A 21,632-nucleotide genomic window follows, 5' to 3' on the forward strand; every position below is an offset into this window, starting at 1 on the left:
CTCGGCTCGGCTGGAGCCGCTCTGTGCCGGCGGTGGGGAGAGCTCCAGGGCCGGCCTCTGCAGGTCCTGCCCCTGGGAGCATCGCTGCCTCCGCAGCTTCACACCTGCGGCAGACCTGGCCGCCCTCTTTGCACGTGTACGGGTCAGTTCGAAAAGGCTGGTATTCGCCGTGTGAAAAACAGAAGTATCCATATAAATTCTGAGTTTGGGGAAAAAAAGGAAAAAAAAAAAAAAAACCAAAAACAAACAAACAAAACAAACAAAAAAAACCAAAAAAAACCCCAAAAGACCCTCAAAAAACCCCAACCAACCAAACAACAACAAAAAAAAAGAACGAAAAAAAAACCAAAAAAAAAAACGCCAAAAACAAACAAACAAACAAACCAAAAACCCAAAAAGACCCTCAAAAAACCCCAAACAACCAATCAAACAACAACAAAAAAAAAAAAAGAACGAAAAAAAAACCAAACAAAAAAGCGCCAAAAACACCACAAAAAAACCACCCCAAAAACAGAACAAAAAAACTCCAACAAAACAAAAAAACCCCAACGAAACAAACAAACAAAAACCCAAAAAACCAAACCAAACTCCAAAAAACCCAAACCCAAACCCCAACAAACAAATGAACAAAGAAAACCCACCCAAAAACCCAAAAAACAACAAAAAAACCCCCCAAAAACCAAAAAAAACCCCAAAAAACAACAACAACAACAACAACAACAAACCCAAAGGAAGGCAAAACCTGATATGGCTCAAATCCCACTGTGGTACGTCTGCACCCCCTGTTGTCACCCTGTTATCACAACTCTGACCATGGCAAGTGACAGAGATCGCTCACAGCTCGGGTTGCTGGTGGTCACCCCAGCACCCACCTGCTCTCCCAGCACAGCCCAAACCACAAACAGAGAGTTTCCCCCAAAACACACACGCACATATGGTGTGGGGGGAGAGAGAGTCTCCGTTTTGGCAGCGAGCTGCTGCCAAGAATGGCTGCAATGCTGCTGGCATGTAGAACAGCATCTCTCCGAGGGAGAATTCAAACCATTTGTTTCATATTTAAAGTCTGACTCAGGGCGTGCTGGGGCCAGGCAGTGCTCCCTGGGCAGCACACGCAGGCTGTGAGCCCACAGTGCCTGCCCAGCTGCCCTGCAAGGGCAGGCACCTCTTTTTGCACATTGTTCTCTAAGTCCTGGATGCGTGAAACAGTGGTTTGGAGCCATCCTATCTACTAAAGCAAACATTATTGCTTGAAAAAATGCTTAAAGAACCTAAAATTACTGGCAGTACCATTTGCTGAGGTGTGGTGGGAAGTTTTCCTTCATTGTTGGTACATGGTGCTCCAAACCAGTGTGTAGCACTGTCTGTTTCTTTGCTAGTTTTGCACTTTCATCATTTATTATTCCTCTTCCTAAGCTCAGCACAGGTCCTGCTTGCACAGTTGCCATTGAACAGGAAAAAGAGCTAAGCATTGCCCATTCAGTTCCCAGTGTACCAGAGGAGGCTCCCAAAATCTTTTGGAAGTTTGACATGAATGGTCTGAGCAGCAAGAACCTGTCTGTGCAGATCATGGCCATGCAAGGAAACAGCCCTGAACCACCTGGCTGTCCAAACTTGGTGAGGCACAGTCCAACTTTGCTGTGCTTTGAAGATGCCTCCTGTCCCCTGCAGGTCAGAAGGGCTGACTTTGTGAAGGGAATAATGGAATTTTTAGCAACACATGGGAAATCAATCACACATGGAGAGCTGGAAGCAGATCCAGTAATGTCAGCTGGATCTAGCCAAGGTCTCCAGCATGGCTGTGCTGAAGCTTGAGCAGGACACAGAGTGGCACTGGAGGATGGCTTTGCTCAGCAGTTTAGATTTGTTAAGCTCTGCTGGGTTATCCCACAGGCAAGGCCATCTCCTGGACCAGGAGTTTGACTGGCAGTGGGCTGTGCTGCATCCTGACTGAGGGATCTGGGAGCCGTAGAGCTGCTCCAAAAGTGTTTCTTTGGCTCCACGCAGTGGCTCGAATCTGTACAGCTGCCACAGGTCCGACTTCTCTGCTTTTACAAGAGCCAGGGCTAAAGGAAACCAGAGCCAGTTCAAAGCAGTGGTTTTCACTCAGATTCGGTTGGTGAACTCTTCTGCTCTAGCTGTTTCCCAGCAGATGCAGAAGTTTGAGCCGGGTTGAAAATCTGTCACATAATTACTTTGCTTTTCTGAGCTATCTCTTATTGCGCTGTAGATGATCCTCACAGATCACTTTGGAATCTGTGGGAAGCGGAGATCCTCTGCTGGACAACAATCAAGACCAAGTGTGTGCAAGACTCTTGTGTGGCTGCTCTGCTCAGTCGAGCACTACACCAGCCAATTCCTTAATTTTCTACATACTGACACAATATTCCCTTTTTCTTTAAAGAAAGAGGCAATGTCCCTTTGACTGTGAGACCAGTGCGATGCACTTAAGTGAAAGTAGTAGTTCCACCAATAGTTCCACCCACTTTTGTCTCCCTAAAACCAGGCAATTTCAGAAGGAAAAAGAAATTTGATTTCTTCTTAATCTCCCTGCACAGCTGCAGCTCTTCAAAGAAGTCACCAACTCCCATTTTGCAAGTGAGTGGTTTCAGCTGCTGCTGCAGCAGCTCATTCCAGCTCCTGATAAGGAGCATCCAGCTGCCATTCACAGCATGGAGTTTCATCCAGGATGGGCTTCTCCTTCCCTGTGCCCACACTCAGCAATTGTGAGTACCCCAGAGCTGCTCTGCTTTGCATCATCCCCTCTCTCTCTGCTCCTCAGTCCTTTCACTGTACATGGATACTGGGAACGAACAAATAGCCAACAGCTCAGGGAGGATGGGCCTAGGCACCTTCCTTGCTCCTGTTCTCCTTCCCAGGAACTGCCCCCTCCTCATCAGGATGAGGGTGCTTTCCCTGGAGGAGAGGCTCACAGGAGCAGCAGTGATGTTTCGTCAGGAAGGGAATTGCTTTCCTGTCTGAGGCTGGGATCTGGAGAGGTGCTGAGCTTTCCCCAGCGCCACAAGCTGGCTCCAGTCCTGGCCAGTTCAGTGTGAGGTGTCAGAAAGACCTGGGTCATCCTGCAAAATCCAGCTGTCCTTCCCAGCTTCCTTCCCACTGCTGAACCATCATTCTGGATCAGCCCAGCTGATGTTGTGGAGCTTCACACGTGGGGTGCAGGCATTACCTCTGCAGGATATAATCTTCCTCCTCTTCAGACACCAACAATTCCATGTTTTTTATAAAACAAGCAAGCAGGATCAGAGCTAATTTTAGATGTGTTTCTCAATATGGAAACTGCCAGGCTGCAGCTTGTAGCAACCCTTCCCTCCCCAAACACTCAGATGAAATACTGCAAACTCTAAAACAATAATCTTAGAGACAAACACTTAGGAACTTTCATAACTCCCAATGGTCTTCCTATTGATAGTCACTCCATTTTCACAGTAACAGGGAGTGGGTAGGAACCCATACAACATCTAGAATTTCAGAAGACAAGCTCTCAGAATGAAACTGATCTGTTTCATGCTGCAGGGTCTACAGTACAGTGAAACAGATTTAATCCTCATCAGCCAAGTGATGCAGTACAGGAGGGTCCCCTCATTTCTCTCTAATGCACTGTATCAGAAACATATTTGAAACTGTTGGTAATTAGTAGTTATTTTCTTCTAAAGATTTCCCCATATACAGAACAGTCCTGACTGCATGGAATTTCCAGTCTCTTCTTTGAAATTCAGGTGAAGCATTTTTCTGGTTTAATTGGTCCTTCTTTGCTCATCCTCTTGCTATCATGGAGAAAGGGGGAGAGGGAAAGGAAAGCAGGAAGAGCCAGACAAAAATATGCAAATCCCAGAGGCAACAAAAGTCAGAATAATTGTTATAACTATTAACCCTAGGGGTTAATGCCACTTCAGCAGCAACATTTGAGTCATGGGCAGCCTTAAAACTTTCTCCTCCTATAATACAGCTGTCAGCTGTTGCTGTAGTCAACTACAGTCATCATCATCATCTCCTTTATATCCTCTAGATGGTGCTTGTGTATCACATTCTACACAAAATAAATCATGCCGCTACTAATCCAGCTTGGAAAATGGATTTGAAGTGCTGTGACAAATCACTAGAATCAAATAGTTGTGGTGGGCACACTGGGTGGCTACCTGGTCCAAGCCTCCCCCAGAGAAGAGGGTTGTCCTCAGCCTCTTTCCAAACATGAAAACTGGAACTCATTATTAATCTGATTGTATTATAAAATGGTTTGTGTTGGAAGGGACCCTAAATATAATTTTGTTCCAACCTCCCTACCATGGGCAGGGGCACCTTTCACTAAAACAGGGTGCCCAAAGGCTCATCCAACCTGGCCTTGAACACCTCAGGGATGAGACATCCACGTGGTATGGAATGACTCCAAAAAAACCTACACAGAAAAAAAAAATATAAGTGATTTTTAGATAAAATAATCACATGAATTATACTTTGCCTCCTGAATGGAAAAAAAAAAAATTGTGTTTAAGCCTGATGTTGCAGGAGCACTGATCCATTAATTCATTTTGGCAGGGCCCTTCACAAAGGTCTGTCTGCAGGATGAACACAGACTGTTAGCATTCCTAAAAGAGCCTCCATGCTTTGTTGCCAGGAAACAATAATGAAAGTATAGGGATGCCAGTTTGATGATAGGGATACAGGGCAGTGCCATTAATCCCATGCTTTGCAGACATGAGATCTCTGTCATTTGCAAACATGAATGCCAGCACAGCCTGTAATTTTTTTTTCTGAGTGTTGTTTGGCTAATGGATTTATAGAAATGTAGAATACTAGAAGAGCTCAAACGAGCTACAGCAGCATCTTAGGTCTCTGAAAGCCCTCCTCTACCCTGTAGGATATGGCTTTATGGTATATTGTGCTCATGCATGAAATATTTGTACTCTTTGCTTTCTAGGTAAGAAAAGTACAGCTAAGGTGACTTGCATCTGCAAGGATCAGGGTCCATTGAGTGTTGTCATTAATTATTAAGCCAAGGGATGCTCATATTTTCACTGCAAGAGGCAAAGAAATTAAGATGAGGCTTTTCTAGATAATCTTGCCTGTGAGCAGAATTAAGACATGCCTTTAATAAGTCCCAAGGGTGAGGATGCAGTGGTCAGGATTTTATGTGAATTTGAGGGCTCTTATTTTTTTTCTTGTGTGCAGAATATTCAGGGACAAAGACACAAGTTTGATATGTATGCATTCATAAAAAAATAGAATTTTTAATGGTTTGTTCCATACAGGGTACTTCATGCTGTCCTGCTGACTTCCAAGGGATTAATCTCTAGTAAGGGTAATGGAACCTTGAAAAGTCTTATGATTCTGCTTCCTTGATTTTTAGCACTCCTTCAGAATAATTTGTTCAAATGTGTATATTAGGAATACAGTGAATTATAGCAAAGACCTCAGAGAAATCAAGGGTTTGGTTTTTTTTCCTAAGCAACAGCTAATTTTCACTTTGACCCATCACTTGTAATTTGGCTGAAATTTCCAAGGCATGGAAAAGCCCCATGAAATATCTCATTACACTGGAATTCTGCTGGACTCTCATTCAGGAGACTCCTTGCAAGTCAGGGGACTGAGTAGAGTGTAAGTACACACCTGCTTTTACCCCTTCTGTTCCTTAATCTTCAAGAAAATCATTCTTTGTGTATACTTGGTCATTCCAGAATGATCCAATATGCACTTTCTAAACATTTCTGGTACTTGGGCTGCCATTTATGTGTCTTCAATTGCAATCTTCCTGAAAGCAGCAAACATGTATCTTGTTCTTAAGTTATTCAAACAGCACTTCTTGGGAAATATTTAAATTTGTAATAATGCTCAAAACTTTGCAAGTGACAGAAAGAGCTGCAGAACTCATGAGCACTGCTCTGGGCTTGCATGCACAAGAGGCTGTTTTGGAAATTAGGCAGTGTGAGATGGCATTTCCTTTTAGCAATCTTGAGGAGCTCTTCCAGTGCTGATAGCAATCATCTCCAAAGGGAAAAAAGTGCACTAACTTCTGGTAAGTGTCTTTTGAGAGAAACAAAATCTCTCAGGAGAGAGGTGGGAGGAATTACCCAACTTCTGAAGGAAGAGCCCTGGTAAATATGTTGCTTGCTTGACTTTCTGTAGCAGGTTGACCCTGGCTGGGTGCCCACTCTGTTGCTCTATTGTGGCATTCACATTCTCTGAAAAAAAATCCCTTCACCCAGAATTTTTCTCCTGGGAAGCTGAGAAGCCTCAGAGAAAAAGGAAAACAATTCTTATCTCATTTGCTTCTCCTGTGTTTTGCTCATGTGGAATGTGTTTGGAGGATGTTTACCCACAGGTGATTGTTTCATTGGACTCTGGTGTGAGTTGTTCTGACTCTTTGGCCAATCAGTGCCCAGCTGCGCTGAGACTCTGGAAAGAGTCATGAGTTTTCATTATTATCTTTTTTAGCATTCAGTAAGTATCCTTTCTGTATTCTTTAGTACAGCATACTTTAATATAATATAGTATAATAAAATAATAAATTAGCCTTCTGAGAAGATGGAGGCACATTCATCATTCCTCCCTGCCATGGGGATCCCTGCTAATACAGCACTTGTCCACTCCCATCCCTGTGGTGGGGGAAGGAATGCCAGAGGGACAGGGCTGCTCAGCACCAGCCAAAACACTGCTCTGTTATCAATGCCCTGCCAGCTACCAGGGCAAGGCACAGCACTGTGAGGGCTGTGAACTTCACCTTGGTCACCCAATACACCTTTGCAGCTGATGGGACATGAAAATGAGGAGATTAGAAGGCAGCTCTCGTTCCTTGGAGGAGCTCTTCTGCAAGAGGACAAAACAGAACAAAAAGAGAGATGTCATGGGTATGGCTGCTTCTCTCCAAGGCAAGTGCCACCTGCACTGCCTTTGTGAAGATGCCTTTCCTTGGTGGATGAGTGCTGACTTCACGGTGGCTTGGTGGTGGGTGGGCACCTGGAAGATGTCTGTGATGGAGTTCCTAAGCAAACTACCCTTAAAGGAATCTCTTTTGGGACTCTGTTGGTTGACAGTTGGTTTAGGGATACATTCCAAACATAGTGGCTGAAAACTGTGATCTGTACTTAGCCTGCAAGACATTTGCTGCCCAGGGCTGCTGCTTCTTTGTTTTCAGCATGTAGAAACACACTGATTAATGCTGCTTTTCCATGTGGGATTAGCAACATGTCTTCTGACTAAACACTGCTAGGTGTTTCATTTCAGCCTTTAAATGGGAAATGTACCTTAAAATTGCACCTACTTAAATTTCAGGGCTTCGTTGATTTACTAGGCTGGATTTCATACATGAGCAGGCTGGGTTTTGTTTGGAGTCAGAGCTTGTTTCCCTGTGACGTGCCATGTCGGGCAGGTACACGAGATAAAATGCAGGCATAACATTCCATTGTTAGCTTTTTGCTTCTTTTGAAGCAGCAGAAGGATTAGATGAGGGATGCTGGGAGCTGTCCTCTGGTTGACACACACCGAGCTCTGGCTGTGCTCTTTCCCTGAAGTCTGTGTGCCCCAGGTGCTGGGCTGTGAGCACCTGCTTCATAAAACCTCTCTTCTCACTGTCCTTGTGTGACTCTGGGCATCTCCTTCCCCTTCTTTCCCCCTGTGTTCTGTTACCCATCTTCTCTATTCAGGCTGCAGATTCCCAGCACAGAAAGAGTTGTGCTGCAGCCTATCTGCCACCATGGGCTCTCTGGCTTGACTGACTGGATACTCCAGACATTTTATTAGCAATATTAATTGTTATTGCCAACAATAATACTACTATACTTATTCCAAGGCAAGGAGGGGAAACATAAATTCTCTCTGGTGATACTCATCATCTTAAAGTATGTTGTACAACAATATCCCATGTAAATTTTGTGGATATGCCATTATCATTATGGCAGCAATGATGCTTCTCACAGCCCACATAAATGCTATTGGGTTTTTTATGCAGCCAACTATCAATGCAGCACTGTATTAGTGTTTTATATGTTTATACACACAACTTTTGTCAATAAGAAAGTGATATTTAAATGACTGTTATAGTTATACTTAATAGCAAATATAGGGAACTACATCACTTGAAATATTGAGCAAAACTACATTGTATCTTTAGAATATTTTGAACTCTAGTGAAGTGCAGCGACTTTTTTATGTAATCATCACATAGCAGGTGTGATTTTGCAAATTTTTAAAATTTTTTTTTCCTGGATCAGTAATTCAGCGGTTGAAAGGCAGCTGGTGCCTCTCCAACAAAATTATTTCAGGTCTGGTTTGAAAGCAGATGATTCTCCCCCTTGCTTCAGGCAGGAGGATGTGCAGGATTGCACTGTGCTGCCTCTGACCAGCAATGTTTGATCTGTTAGTGAAACATTGCTAAGCAGGAAAGTGGACACTTGAATTAAAAGCTACTTCAGGTCTTCTTCACTCTTCTTTCTTTTCCAGTGGGGTATGATTTAATATCCATGCCATGATTTTATTTTTAAGGAGGAGCAGTGGTCATTAAAAGAATACAATATGCATTAGTTTGGGACACGCATTCTTTTTATGTTAAATACTTCTTCTGTATGGAGTTACTGACATAAAACCTGTTTTTCTTTTTCTGGTTTGTGTGCTCCTAATCTAATTTTATGTAATTGAGGAAATGCAATGAGGCAAGATTGACAAGATGTAGTTTTATTAAAATGCTTCACTTGGCTTGATTTGAATGTAAATTTGAGGGACCATTGTCTAATGCTTTTTGCAGATGTTATTAAAAAAGAAATCAAAGATCCATAGAACAGTTTAAGTTGGAGAAGCCCTTTAGGATTGAGTCCAGCTGTTAACCCAGCACTTCCAAGTCTACCACTAAACCTTGTCTCATGCTGCAGGTTTAAAGATTACTAAGTAATAAATTAATATTGTCTTGTTAGTGAGGGTTATGTCTGAAAGGAACCAGGACTAGGTAACTTGAAAGGAAAAAAATCTTCCTGATGTCATTTAGTGTCTTTCTAAATTTTTCCCCAAACCCTATGTGAAATATACATCAGTCCCCAAATCTGGGGGTTTTTTTGGGTGGGCTCTTCAATGATTTTGCCTGAGCATCCCTTTTCAGCTAATGAGCAGTAAGCTTTGCATCACTGAATGAAGAATCACCTGTGACCTAAACCCAGTTTCCAAGGGCCAGGTATGGGAAGGTGTTTCATAGGCTTGGTACTTGTGGATAAGGAGCTGGAGCTGATAGCAATTTTGGAGAGCACACAAATTCTACCCACCCAGCTGCCTTTCAAAGGAGGCAAAATCCTGAGACTCCTTGTTAAGGCCAAGTTGGCCTTTGAAGACAATGATGAAGATTATTTTATCTTTTGGACAATAAAAGTGGAGTCAGTTCAGCAGAGCTCCAGGGAGCAGGTAGGACAGCAAGGATGGATAAAAGCAGTGAGGTTTTTATGGTGTTCCCTCAATGGGCTGAATCTTCCCTTGTCCACCCCAAGCAGAAACAGAGCCTGTATTCATCAGTCAGTCATTCTCTTTCATCCCATGCTTCCCATGGGCTCCTCTCCCCATCAGAAACCTGCCTGCCTTCCCCATCCCCAGCAGCAATCTCTTACCACACCCTCTGCTGTCTCTTATCTCAATGGGTCTTTTGCCCCTTGAAACTCACAGCTCGTGGCCTGGCGTGCTGGGGGTAGACTTGGCTTACTAGCCTGAATAGAAAGATGGTTATGCACATTTTCATGAGCAAGTGTCAGGAAAATGGCTTCCCACGTTGCCTAAATCCTCCATTTCAGTCAAGAGGAATCTGTAGACCTTCTGAAGATGCGTGGACTGCCTTTCAAGTGCCTCCTCAAATAGTTTTCTTGTGGCTATTACCATATTTAGCAGCTCTTCCACCATCCTTCTTCCTAGGGATTACAGACAAAGCCTTACCTTGTCAAGACAGCTGACCCATACTCCAGTCTGTTTTTCTGCTGATCCTAATGCTAGCACTGAATGCAAAAAGATTTCATATAGTGGTGTATTAGGACATAAATGTCCTCTATACTAACTCAGAAGAACCTCTTTATTTCTCTCCAAATTTGCTTTATCCAAATCCTCTGTTTTCTCAGGGAATTTTATTCCAAGAATGTTACTTGTCTGTTTTTCCCTGTAGATATTGATCAAATTGCACTGAAGTCAGTACAATATTTCTCAATGCTTTTCAGTGTTTTACCTTTGGATTTGCATGAATTTGTATTTTCTCAAGTTTTTCTTATTTTATTCTAAGCTTGCCTATGTCACTTGCCTTCCATTGGAAAAAAAAAAAAAAGAAAAGAGGAAAAAAATAGGAAACAAAGCAGGAGTAAAATACATGCAGAGATACTTTTTGTACCCATGAACTTCCAATGTCCAGCCTCAAACGTTCATTATTGTGTACACTAAAACCACAGTGCATATAACTCACTAATTCCTACCCTAAACCCCTCTGGCAAAGGAAAAAGAAATTTCTGTCATGAGAAGGAAAAGACATAACATTGGAAATACAGAAGAAAGGTTAATTATTATTCTTTTCTCATATGCCATCAACCAAACTTCCTTTGGTGTCCAGGAAAACTTCTGTTCATGGCACTGATGGCCTTTCTCTGCAGCCTGATGATTTCCAAGGTCGATGAAGACTGAAGAACATTTTCCTGCGTGAAATCTTGATACCCTGACAGCAAACATAGCTGAGTTCCTGGGTTTAACATGCCTGACAGGTGCCCTTCTCAGCCTTTATCTCTTGCTGGGGATGTCACCATGAGCATTATCTGTTTTTCTTCTCCTGATGGAGAATGAAGAAATGGTTCTCAGTGCTAAATTCTCTGGTCCTCCAGCACTGTGACCTGCTGGGGCATGCAAGATGGCAATGTGTAGTTACTCAGTCTCATGCCTCACTGGAAAATCTGTAAGAGATTTTTCTGGAAGAGATTTTGCAGCCTCAAACTTCCTCTGTCTTTAATGCCAATAAAAGTGATAAAAAGGGTCCTTGAGTGAGGAGTAAGGGGGAATGCATTGCCTGTTTTAAAAAGCCAGGAGTAAATGGCAGTGCTGTGTGTACACAAGGCATTTCCTTGGCCTCATGGATAAAACTGCCCTGGCATACCCAAGAGCTTGTCCCTGACACAGCCTCAAAAAATACAGCTATTCTTGATCCCTAGTAGTGATATGTTAATGTGTTCTGTAAATCCCAGGGTGCTGCCCAGAGAACATCTCTGAACATGGCACTGCAGTAGCTCATTAAACATTATTAGATCTTTCTGCAGCTTGCTTGCTTGCTTATCAGGTATTGTCATGTTTTCTTTTGGACACAACAGATTGCCTTGGTGTTAATTGAATGATGCACCAGAAAAGAGCAAAAGAGAGAGCTCAGAGACTGCCACTGTCTGTGAATTGTAAATAATAAGAACTTGATAAGAAAAAAAATATCAGAACATCTCCCTATTGTAGTTAATAATGAAACAACATACTGCTATGTTCTTGGGTGATTGGATGTTCTTGGATGGGAAAATTAATGAGTTGAACAATACACAATCTCATTTCTCTGTCCAACTGTGCAGAAATTAAATGTCAAATACAGACACTTATTCTTCATTTCCACTTCTCTGTATAATACTTTCCTTTATCAGGCTCCTTAAGTGAAAGTGAAGCAGGAGAGGGGATAAAAAACAACCTCACTTCTAATAAGCTAGAAGCCAAATTTAAAATGCTAGAGCATACTTTGTGAAACTCAAAAAGTGCTCTTTGTAATGAGAAAAGTTTCTGTGTAGGGCAAACTTCTGTTTTGCAAGGCCATCTCTCATGAATATTTTGAAATAAAAATGTAGTGGCTGTGTTTTCACAGTTAGAGTTCAAGGTGACAGTTGTGTGTCAAGGGAGTAAGTCGTCTCCTCCTGAATATATATCTAAATGTGAGCAGTACATTTGCTTCCCTGTTATATACCTTATTTGCTTATTTCCACGTGGAGTATGTTTAAAATGCTTTGGAACTGAACAGAAGGGGAAAGCACAGCAGAAGGAAAATTAGTTTGGGGAAGAGTGAACAAAGCAATTATCAGGAGATCAAAGCAGCAGAGGCAGGCTGGTGACTGCAGTTCAGTTCTAACTCAGCTTTGGCTGAAGCTGTTCTGGTTCAGTTCTGGATCAAGCCTAACACAGCCTAGAAATTATGATGTACACTCAGTGGTTTGAGTCTTTACTAGGTTGATTCCCCTGATGCAATTCAAAGGTTATTTACAAACTCTCCTTTCCTGTGGTCCAGCAGACCACAGAAAACTTTTAGTGTGGACGTTGGTGTTTCTCTATCCTGCTACATCTGCACCTTGGCAGCTTCTGGGTCCTTACACAGCAGGGCAAGGAGTTGTGTTTTCTTCCTCACCCCAACATGAAACCAGCATGGCTGTAAAACCTTTGCACCTTCCCTTGTAGCTCAAAGGACAGTCTGTGTAAGGGGGTGCCAGTGAGGACACCTCTCAGCACAGCTAGCCATCTCCCTGTACCTCTGGCCAGGAGTTTGGGGGATCCCTGCACAAGCACTGTCTGCCCTGGAAACAGGCCACTGTCTCCTATACCAGCCTCTCATGGTGCAGTATCCAAAATGCTTGTGATGGGCACTCCAGGAAGGGATGGGCCAGGCAGCATTCACTGATCTCAACATGAGATCTCATCATGAGCTGGGAATGGTCTCCCTGCCAAGCACAGATGGAACATCCTGGATTGTATTATTGCCATTATAATTGTGAATGGCAAGAAGAGGGCTGGGTGAAGATGACAAAGAGGAGAGGGAAACAGACCTGCTACCATTTAGTTCAAGCAGTGGTGGCCCTACCTTGTCTTCTGCAACTCCTGCTGCTGCTCTCGTGGAACGGTCACATCTTGGATTATATTATTGCCATTACAATTGTGAATGGCAAGAAGAGGGCTGGATGAAGATGACAAGTTCAAGCAGTGGTTGCCCTACGTTGTCTTCTGCAACTCCTGCTGCTGCTCTCCCTGAGCTATTCCCAAGGATGGTGCTGGCTCCAAGTGATCCTCCTGGGCTGCCCCAAAGCCCTCACTCCTACCCACATCCTCTGGCACCGCCATGGCAGGTGGATTGGCTTGATGTCCATGGCATTTCATTAAAAAGGAAAAGACAAGGGCAGGAAACATCAAAGTGGGAAATTTCAAATCCCAGGGCTAGTGTCAGCTCATTAAAAATATGCAGCTACCAATGAGAATTTCCAGCTGATGGCTTGATGCTTATTTACTTGAAATTGTGTGCTGAGAGCTGCTGGAAATGAGATAATTCTACTTGTTTAGTGTGAATTTGCATAATACTTTGTTAAATTTGTAATACCGGGATATCCTTTATTGTTCATCCATCAGATGGCTCCATTTGGGCCTTCAGCTGGGAAGCTGTAGTGAAGCCCTGGCTTCACCAGGCCTAGCAGAGGGCCACTCATCCCCTTGAGAAGTTATCCATGGCAAGCTCCTCTACTGGAATACAAATGTGAATTCAGAAATGTACAAAAGTGATTTGTGCAAAATGGGTACAAATACAGGCCAAAATCTGGCTTGAGAATGAACTCAGGAAAGCAGACTGTGTGCATGGACTAGAAGGACTGTGTATGTATGCTGCTGGAAATCAGCAATGCTGTTTGTTCCTCATAATTTTGACAGATTGGAAAATCAGAACAGCCCAAGAAGAAGGATTCCTCTGGCTGAGATAAAAGAGTTTACAATCCATTTCAGCAGAGACAGCAGAATGACACCTGAGTCCTCAAGGCACCTCAGGTGTAAAAAGCCCTGCAGCAGCAGGGTTGGAGGACGATGCTGAGCAAGTGTTTTCTCCAAAGGACTCCCAGGACTGGAGAGATGAGTAACTTTCCTGATGAATTGATCCATGACAAGATAATACCTTCCATGGGGGACTCTCTTAATCATTCTAGCAGTGAGCACTGACCTTTCTGCATCAAATGACCAAATGCTAATTTGCTTATCTACAAACTGATGTGGGGCTGATTACAAGCTCCAGCCCAATGGTGAGTCCCACGGGTGGGGAGATGCCCATCCTTCTGTCTCCATCCCACTCTGCCAGCTGGAATGTGTCACATTCATATTTTCTGAAAAGTCCCTTCGCCCAAGATTTTTCTCCTGGGAAGCTGAGAAGCCTCAGAGGAAAAAAAAAAATGATTGGCTTCTCCTGTGTTTTGGTCCTTTAGAATGTGTTTGGAAATTGTTTATCCAACAAGTGGTTGTTTCACTGATTTCTGCTGTGAGTTGTTTTGTCTCAATGGCCAATCGCAGCCAAGCTGTGTCGGGACTCTGGAGAGAGTAATGAGTTTTCATTATTATCTTTTTAGCCTTCTGTAACTATCCTTTCTATATTCTTTACTATAGGTTAGTTTAGTATTCTTTAATATAATGTAGTATCACAAAACAATAAATTAGCCTTCTGAGAACACGGAGTCAGAAAGACTTAGCATCACCCATTATTAGTAAGGTCCAGCCTTTCACCCTTCTTGTGTGCTTGGGACCTGTTTTGCAATCCCAGGAGAGGATGAGAAGTGCCTGAAGGTGTTTCTGAATGTGCAGGTGCATTGCAAGGGCCCAAATAAGAGCAAGAAGGAAAGGCAGGGGGTGGTGGTCAGAAGGCAGTCCAGTGCAGCCCTTCTTGTTTTCTTGTGAGCAGACTGGAGATTTGCAGCCGCTCCACAGATCCCACCTTTGAGTCGGAAGATAATTTCTGCTGCAGGTGGAAATTGCTTTCTCAACTCCTAGTGAAGGGTAGCAGAGACATTTTTAGTGACAATGCAAGGAAAACCAGTTGAAATGCTTCATTAATTTTTTCTGAACCATAGGTTTATTAAAGACATACCAAAGGAGCAGAGGAGTATTTGGGAATGCATGTGTCTTGAGTTTGGTTAGGATTTGAGTTTGCAATTCTGCCAGGTGTTTCAGAGTGTAAAATACTTAGTATTTAGATGTGGCATTCACATTCTCTGAAGAGAGAGAGACATCATTCTCTCTCCTAGATTTTTCCTGGAGAAGCACAGAGAAGAAGAGAAAACAATTCTTATCTCTACTTGCTGTTCCTGTTGTTGTGCACATGTGGAATGTGTTTGGAAGACTGTTTACCTGGAGTGATTTGTCAACTGGATTCTGCTGAGGATTGTTTTGTTTCCTGGGCCAATTGGGTAAATCTGTGTCCTGACTGTCTCAGACAGTCACAGGTTCTTCTTTAGTATCTTTGGTATAGTATTCTTTAGTATCTCTTTAGTATAGTTATACTATGGTATTAATCTAATACAGTGTAGTTTTAATAAACAATTGTTCAGACTTCTGAATCAATGGAGTCAGGTGCCAATCATTCCCAGATGTTGGGGTTGCCCTGCATTCAATATTTAGAAACTGACAGCTGTATTTCTCACCAGATTTTTAAGGAAAGGTGGTTGAGGCGCTTCGTGTGGGTAGGCATATTTACATACCTTTACATTGTTTTTTGGGGGTTGTCTACTTTGATCTTGTCTTGGGGTGATTTTATGATGGTAGTCTATTCACTAATCCTCTGCTCCGTGCCCAGAAATGGTTGAGGTGGCTTTGAGGTGGCTCTGGGGGCAGAGGTTGAGCCGAGGGGCTCTGGTGTGGTTTTTCCGAAAGCCTCCTGAGCACGCTGGGTGCGGCTGGGACCAGCGTTGCTTTGTTGCTTAGCTAGCTTGCTTTTTTTTGTTTTTTGTTTTTTGTTAGCTCAGGCAAGAAAGGGTTTTTTTTCCTTTTCCCTGGCTTTTTTTCCTTGAACTGTTGGGTTTGGTTTTGAGATCAGAATCGATGGAAGAAGCATTGCCGGTGCACCGGTGGAGACCCGAGAAGCTGCTCTGCCCGGCCTGACTTCAGGAAAGCTGACCCAGCCCAAGAAAGGACCCTAAATCCAGCAGCTTCATCTGCTATGAAGAGGAGACCAACATCAGAGATTCACCAGGTTCCCATCTGTGCTTTCCCTGAGCTGCTGCATGAATTTTTTTCCTTCCCTGAGAAAAAAGCCACTGCCATTTTCTTCTTCCCTGCCATGGGGCCAGCCATTATTTTTCTCTTCCCTAGCAGTTTAGGTTTTCTTTTGTGGTGATGTGTGTGTGGAGTAAAGTTCTGACAATTCACTATTCAGCATTTATTATTTTTTTCACCCATGTTACGTGGGCACTTTGTCAATAAATGATTGGGTTTTTTTCACTTTCATCCACTTAACACTCATTTCTTATCCGTGGGAAGAGATTGCTGAACCCTTTTCTTCAGCGAAAATCTTCATTCCAGAGCATTTTCTCCTAAACTGAGACCGATCTATGTCTAGAAGTCTCAAAAATAATCCTTTCTGACAAGTTTTGTAGAAGCCAGGCTGAGAACAGAGTGACTTTCCTACAGCCTCAATCCTTACAACATCCACCGAGCAGCTTAACCACAGGAAACAGCTTAACCTAGGAAAGCAGCCTTCCTTTTGAGTCCTCCTCTTGTAAAACTCACTTGACCCTGACTGAAATGGCAGATGTTACACACAGTGTGCAATAATTTCATGGGGCAGACTGAACCAGCAAGAGCTTCAAGCAAAGTTCAAGCAAGCTCATTGTTGAGCCCGGGGGCAGGAGAAAGAAGAACACTCAGTGCTGGTTACATCCCATGGGCAAGGCTTCATCAGCACTGCTGGACCAAACCAGGTTGAATTTTACTCTCCACAGACTGCACACAGCATTCCTGTCCTGGCCTGGTGAAGGAGAGAACTTTCTGAAGTAGCAAGCCGTGGAGAATTTTGGGAGGATGGGAAAGCCTGGGATATTCTACTGCTTCATGCCAGGTGTGTTGTGGGTGCCTTAGCTGGTCCAGCTCCACTGGGCACTCATTGTGGAAAAGTGTTTTTTCTGAGTGTGGAGAAGCTCATATGCCCTTGATGGCTGGGGGTCTCAGAACACAGCACGTGGACATGTATTTACTGAACAAGGTGTATTTCTTCAAAAGCTTTGCTAATCAGAAACAGGGAAAGCACAACTGTTTGAGAGGAGTTATTAGATGCTCTAGAGCTTAAGCTACATTTTGGTTGGCTTTCCTAGAAGCTGTGTGTAGCTTTTACCATTCTTTTATCTATTATGCATGTGTGTACATCTTTTTACATATATACATCCATGCTTTGTACATGCATCTATATTCTTCTTATACAATTTTAGCTTATTTTTATATTTTTCTAATGTGTTTTTGCTATTCCTTGTCAGCTTATTGCACACCTCCCAGAGTCCTCTATAAAGTTTTCAACAGGCTTTAATCAGTTTGCCCAGTGCATTGGTGGGGCTCCCCTGCCTGAATGTTTGGCTGCTGCAGTGTGTCAGCTCCTGTGCTCACTAGGGTGACTCAGTCCTTGGCTGATTTTTAAGCAATTATTGCTACTTCTGTGATTTCCCAACACCCCTGCTCTTTCTCTCCCACTGTAACACCTCCCTGTCAAGGCAGAGCTGATCCCTTCCTCCTGTCATCTCTGGTACACAATACTCTCACACTGGTGCCAAAACTCCTGACTTTCCTCCCTTACCCTTGGAGTTTATCTCAGCAACAAGCTGTCTCCCTCCTTGCACCTTTACCCTGTGTTTGTCCTTTCATATCACTGAAAACCTCAGGAAAAATCCACTTCAGAAATTCACTACTTTCTTTTCTGTCTCCAAAACTTCAGAAGAGTTTTCAATCTCTGACTTGCAGGTCAGGGGTCCTGCCTGGCTGCTGAAAGCCTCCTGGATCTCCAACAGTGTGCTCTGCTCTCTCCCTCTCTCACTTATTGTTCCTTCCTCCATCTTTCCTACATGGCCCTATATTTCTTCCTCGTTCTAAGCTGCTGCACTGGTGAGACTTTCCTAACTCCTTGCCCTGGCTCCTTGTTCTCATTCCTCCTCTTTCTTGAGAGAAGTGAACATATAATAGTTTCTGGTTTGCTATAAAATCCCTCCTTGGACCTGACCTTTCTATTCAAATGTCACCTCGTCTCTCAGCTGATCTGTGCACTGCTGGGGACATCACTTTTGTGTCTTCTTTCCTTATCCTCTCCTTTCTCCAGCCCCATGGCATCTCTTTTTGTCCTGGTTTTCAGCTGTCATTCAGTGCTTGATAGCCTTCCACCCCATCCTCTGACCGCCTCCACCAGTCAATCATCCTCTACATTTCTTCCATCCTGGCTGTGTTCCTCTGGCCCTGGTTCTTCCTGCACACCTCTGGAGTGTCAGCATGGGGTCTTTCTGTCTCCCACTTTCCCTTTTCTGCTCTCCTCCTTTTCCCAGGTCAAGCTCTTAATCTGTGAGATCTCAACATTGATGCTAATTGCTTGTCAGGTGATGATTTTACTGTCACATCCCTTTTCTTGTTCCTTCTCCTTTTTGGAGACAATAAGTTGGCAATAGGAGTCATGCTAAAGTTGGGCTGTTTGGGTCTGATATCTTCTGTGTATTGGCAACTGGGTTTTTTTTGGCTTCTCAGCAGCTCAGTGGCTTGAACAGAACTGTGTTCATACAGGGTTTTAAATGGTGTCTCCATCCTGTGGGTAGTTTCCAGTCACTGACAGCTCCAAACAAAACATTTGTGATTTCACAGAATCACAGAAGAGTTTGGTTGGAAGGAACCTTAGAGATCATCTCCTTTCAACCCCCACCACGGGCAGGGGCCCCTTCCAGCAGAGCAGGATGCTCAGAGCCCCATCCAACCTGGCCTTGAACACTTCCAGGGGTGGGACATCCACAGCTTCTCTGGGCAACCTCTGCCAGTGCCTCACAGTGAAGAATTTTCTTCCAAACTCCAGTCTAACCCTGCCCTCTGTAAGTCTGAAGTAATTTCTCCTTGTCCTGTCACTCCATGCCTTTGTCAAAAGTCCCTCTCCAGCCTTCCTGCAGCACATTCACACCCTTTGTAGGAGAGGATCTCCAGCATGCCGGATTCAATGTGAATTTGAATTTAATATTTTTATTTTCTCTCCTTTTGCCAAGCTGAGGATAATCAGCTTTCTCTTGTTATACTCAAAGGACAGAGTCAGTGCTGATACCTAGCAGAGAGCTGCTGTAAAAAAAATAATAACCCAGATTTATTGTGTTATATAGCTAAATGTTATTATTTGATCAAGATGCCCACTGTGTATTCCATTTCTGCTTCATGTTTCCTGCCTTTGCTGAGACAGCGCTGCCTGTGTCTCTGCTCTGCCAAGCCTGTCCCTCTGGGTGCTGCAACATGGTGAGATGCTGGGTCCAGGCTCTGTCCCCGGCTGTCCCAGCGTGGTGGCAGCCCAGCCTTGGTGGCATCCCACCAGGGACAGAGAGTGACAGGGATTGCAGGCACGGTTTTAATATAGGAATGTGTTTTTTGACCCCTTTGTAGTCTTAAACCACACCAGGGGAGGTTCATGTAGGACTTCAGGAAGGAGTAGGACTTCAGGAAGTTTCTTCACAGAAGGGGTGATTGGACAGTGGAGTCACTGTCCCTGGAAGTGTCTAAGGAATGACTGGATGTGCCCTGGTCTGGTTGACACGATGATGTTTAATCAAAGGTTGGACTTGATGATCTCAGAGGTCTTTTCCAAACTAATTGAATCTGCGATTCTGTGATACATGTGTATATATATGAGTACATACATACACACACATGTATGTATGTGTGTGTATATATGTGTGTGTATGTGTATATATATATGAATATATGTATAGATATGTATGTGTATACATATGTATATATATGTGTATGCATGTATGTATATATATGTGTATATATATGTATGTATATTTTTGTGTGTATATGTATGTATATACCTATGTGTGTATATATATGTATGTATATATATTTACGTATATACATGTGTGTGTATATATACATATGCATGTATGTATATACATGTGTGTGTATATATATGTATGCATGTATGTGTGTGTATATGTATGTATATGCATGTATAGAAGCATGCACTCCATAAATAAATAAATACACCGCGGTGGCTGGCCCTATGGAGAAATTCCCATACACCCACCCACAGTACCTGTTTCTACCCCTCCTCTCAAAGCTCCTCCTCCTCTTCCTCCTCCTCCTCCTCCTCCCTCTCCCTCCCCGCCCCAGCGCGGCCGGGCACACCGACGGCGGGCGGCGTTGTGTCCCTGCGCGGCCGCCGTAGCGCCCGCCGGGGCAGGGAGGCGGTCGCCATAGCGACAGGCCCGGGCTGGGGCGGCCTCGCCGGGAGCCGGCGGGCGGGGCGGCGGCGAGGGAGCCTCGGCCGGCGGGGATGAGCCATGGCCTCCGTGAAGGTGGCCGTGCGAGTGCGGCCCATGAACCGCAGGTGAGTGCGGGGCCGCCCCGGCCTTCCTCGCTCCGGAGCCGGTGTCGCGGGCGGTGACGGCGGGGGCGGAGCTCTGCCGGGGCTCTGCCGGGGCTCGGCCGAGCCGCTCTGCCCGGCAGGAGCGACTGCTGGCAGCTCTGCTCCTCCCCGGGAGGCTGGGAAGTGGCTCCCGGTGGAGCGGGGAGGAGCGGGTCCTTGCCTGGGAAGTTCAGAGTCGGGGTCTGGAGCATTGCCCTGCTCCTTCTGTCACGACGGGAAAGTTACTCTGGTGAAAGTAGAAAACTCTGAGAGGAGGGACCTGCCAAGGATGCATAGTCAGGCTTCTAAAATGTGAAAGAAAGCGACTTTATCTGGAAACAGCGGCCTTTTCTACCGGCTTGAGAGAGAGAGATTGTTGTCTAGTTCATTTGGAGCCGTCATGGTTAAAGGTTATCAGCTTATGATCAAAATATGAATATCTATATATGTGCATATATATATGTGTATATATATATATGTATATATATATGTATGTGTATATATACATATATAGATATATATACACATATATATCTCTATAATATCTATATATCTAAACTGGGTAGTCTGCTGCATTTACTGTATGGGCAGGAGTTCATCACCCACTTCCTGAGATGTATCTGGAAAATAAATACTGTCTTCTTTCATGAAATATGTGCATAATATGCACGACAGAGTTAGTGGTCTAATTTAGGAACCATGTGTGGAAAACTGTCCGATTCTACTGGCAGTGCTCTTCCTCTTCTCTTCTTTTGGAGTCGTGTAGCCAGTTCAAAGGAAAAGTGGTTTAAAGCCCAGGCAGCCCTTCACCTGTTCCTCTCACTTGATCTGATTCAGGTGTTTAAAACACACAATTTGTCTCATTCTGAAAGCTGCTCAGTATCTTGTTGCTGTTTTCAGTGAAGGGAAGACAAATCTTATGAGAGTAGAGCTGATGAAGGTAGGAAGGGGAAGATATTGCAGGTTGGTTTTGAATAGTTGAGGTGGATGGAGCTGAGTGGTTGGAGCTCTGGGGTGGTGAATAATCTTGTCACACCCTTTTGCTTCCCCCTGCCCTCTCCCTCAGGTCCAGCCATGTGGTTCTTAAAAATTTTAAAAATTATTCAGTATATACACTCCACTGTTCCTTCAAGCATCTCTGACAACAGTTAGCACAGGTCTTCAGGGTATTAGTAAGACTTGTGCAATATTTTGGTAGTGGGTAGAAGTTTTGCAGGAGGAATGTGCCTGTGATCTGCTAAGAGACAAAGGAGACACAGGAATGGAAAGCACGTGGCAGAAGAGAGGGATGGCAATT

General features: G+C 44.0%; 1 protein-coding gene across 3 annotated transcripts in view; it reads left to right on the forward strand.

Annotated features, from left to right (window-relative positions):
- The first annotated feature begins 20,171 nt into the window (after positions 1-20,171).
- KIF16B (kinesin family member 16B) overlaps positions 20,172-21,632 on the forward strand; it is a 137,416-nt gene continuing 135,955 nt past the window's right edge. For 2 of the 3 annotated variants that reach the window (XM_039716909.1, XM_039716910.1), the window contains exon 1: positions 20,172-20,317. In XM_039716909.1, the coding sequence (XP_039572843.1) occupies positions 20,271-20,317 (47 nt within the window). In that variant the 5' untranslated portion in view covers positions 20,172-20,270. Of the gene's footprint in view, positions 20,318-20,511; positions 20,746-21,632 lie in introns of those variants that run through there. The other variant, XM_039716911.1, reaches the window with a different exon arrangement.

Source organism: Passer montanus, unplaced genomic scaffold (genome assembly GCF_014805655.1).
Source record: "Passer montanus isolate IOZ18808 unplaced genomic scaffold, ASM1480565v1 scaffold37, whole genome shotgun sequence".
Classification (NCBI taxonomy): domain Eukaryota; kingdom Metazoa; phylum Chordata; class Aves; order Passeriformes; family Passeridae; genus Passer; species Passer montanus.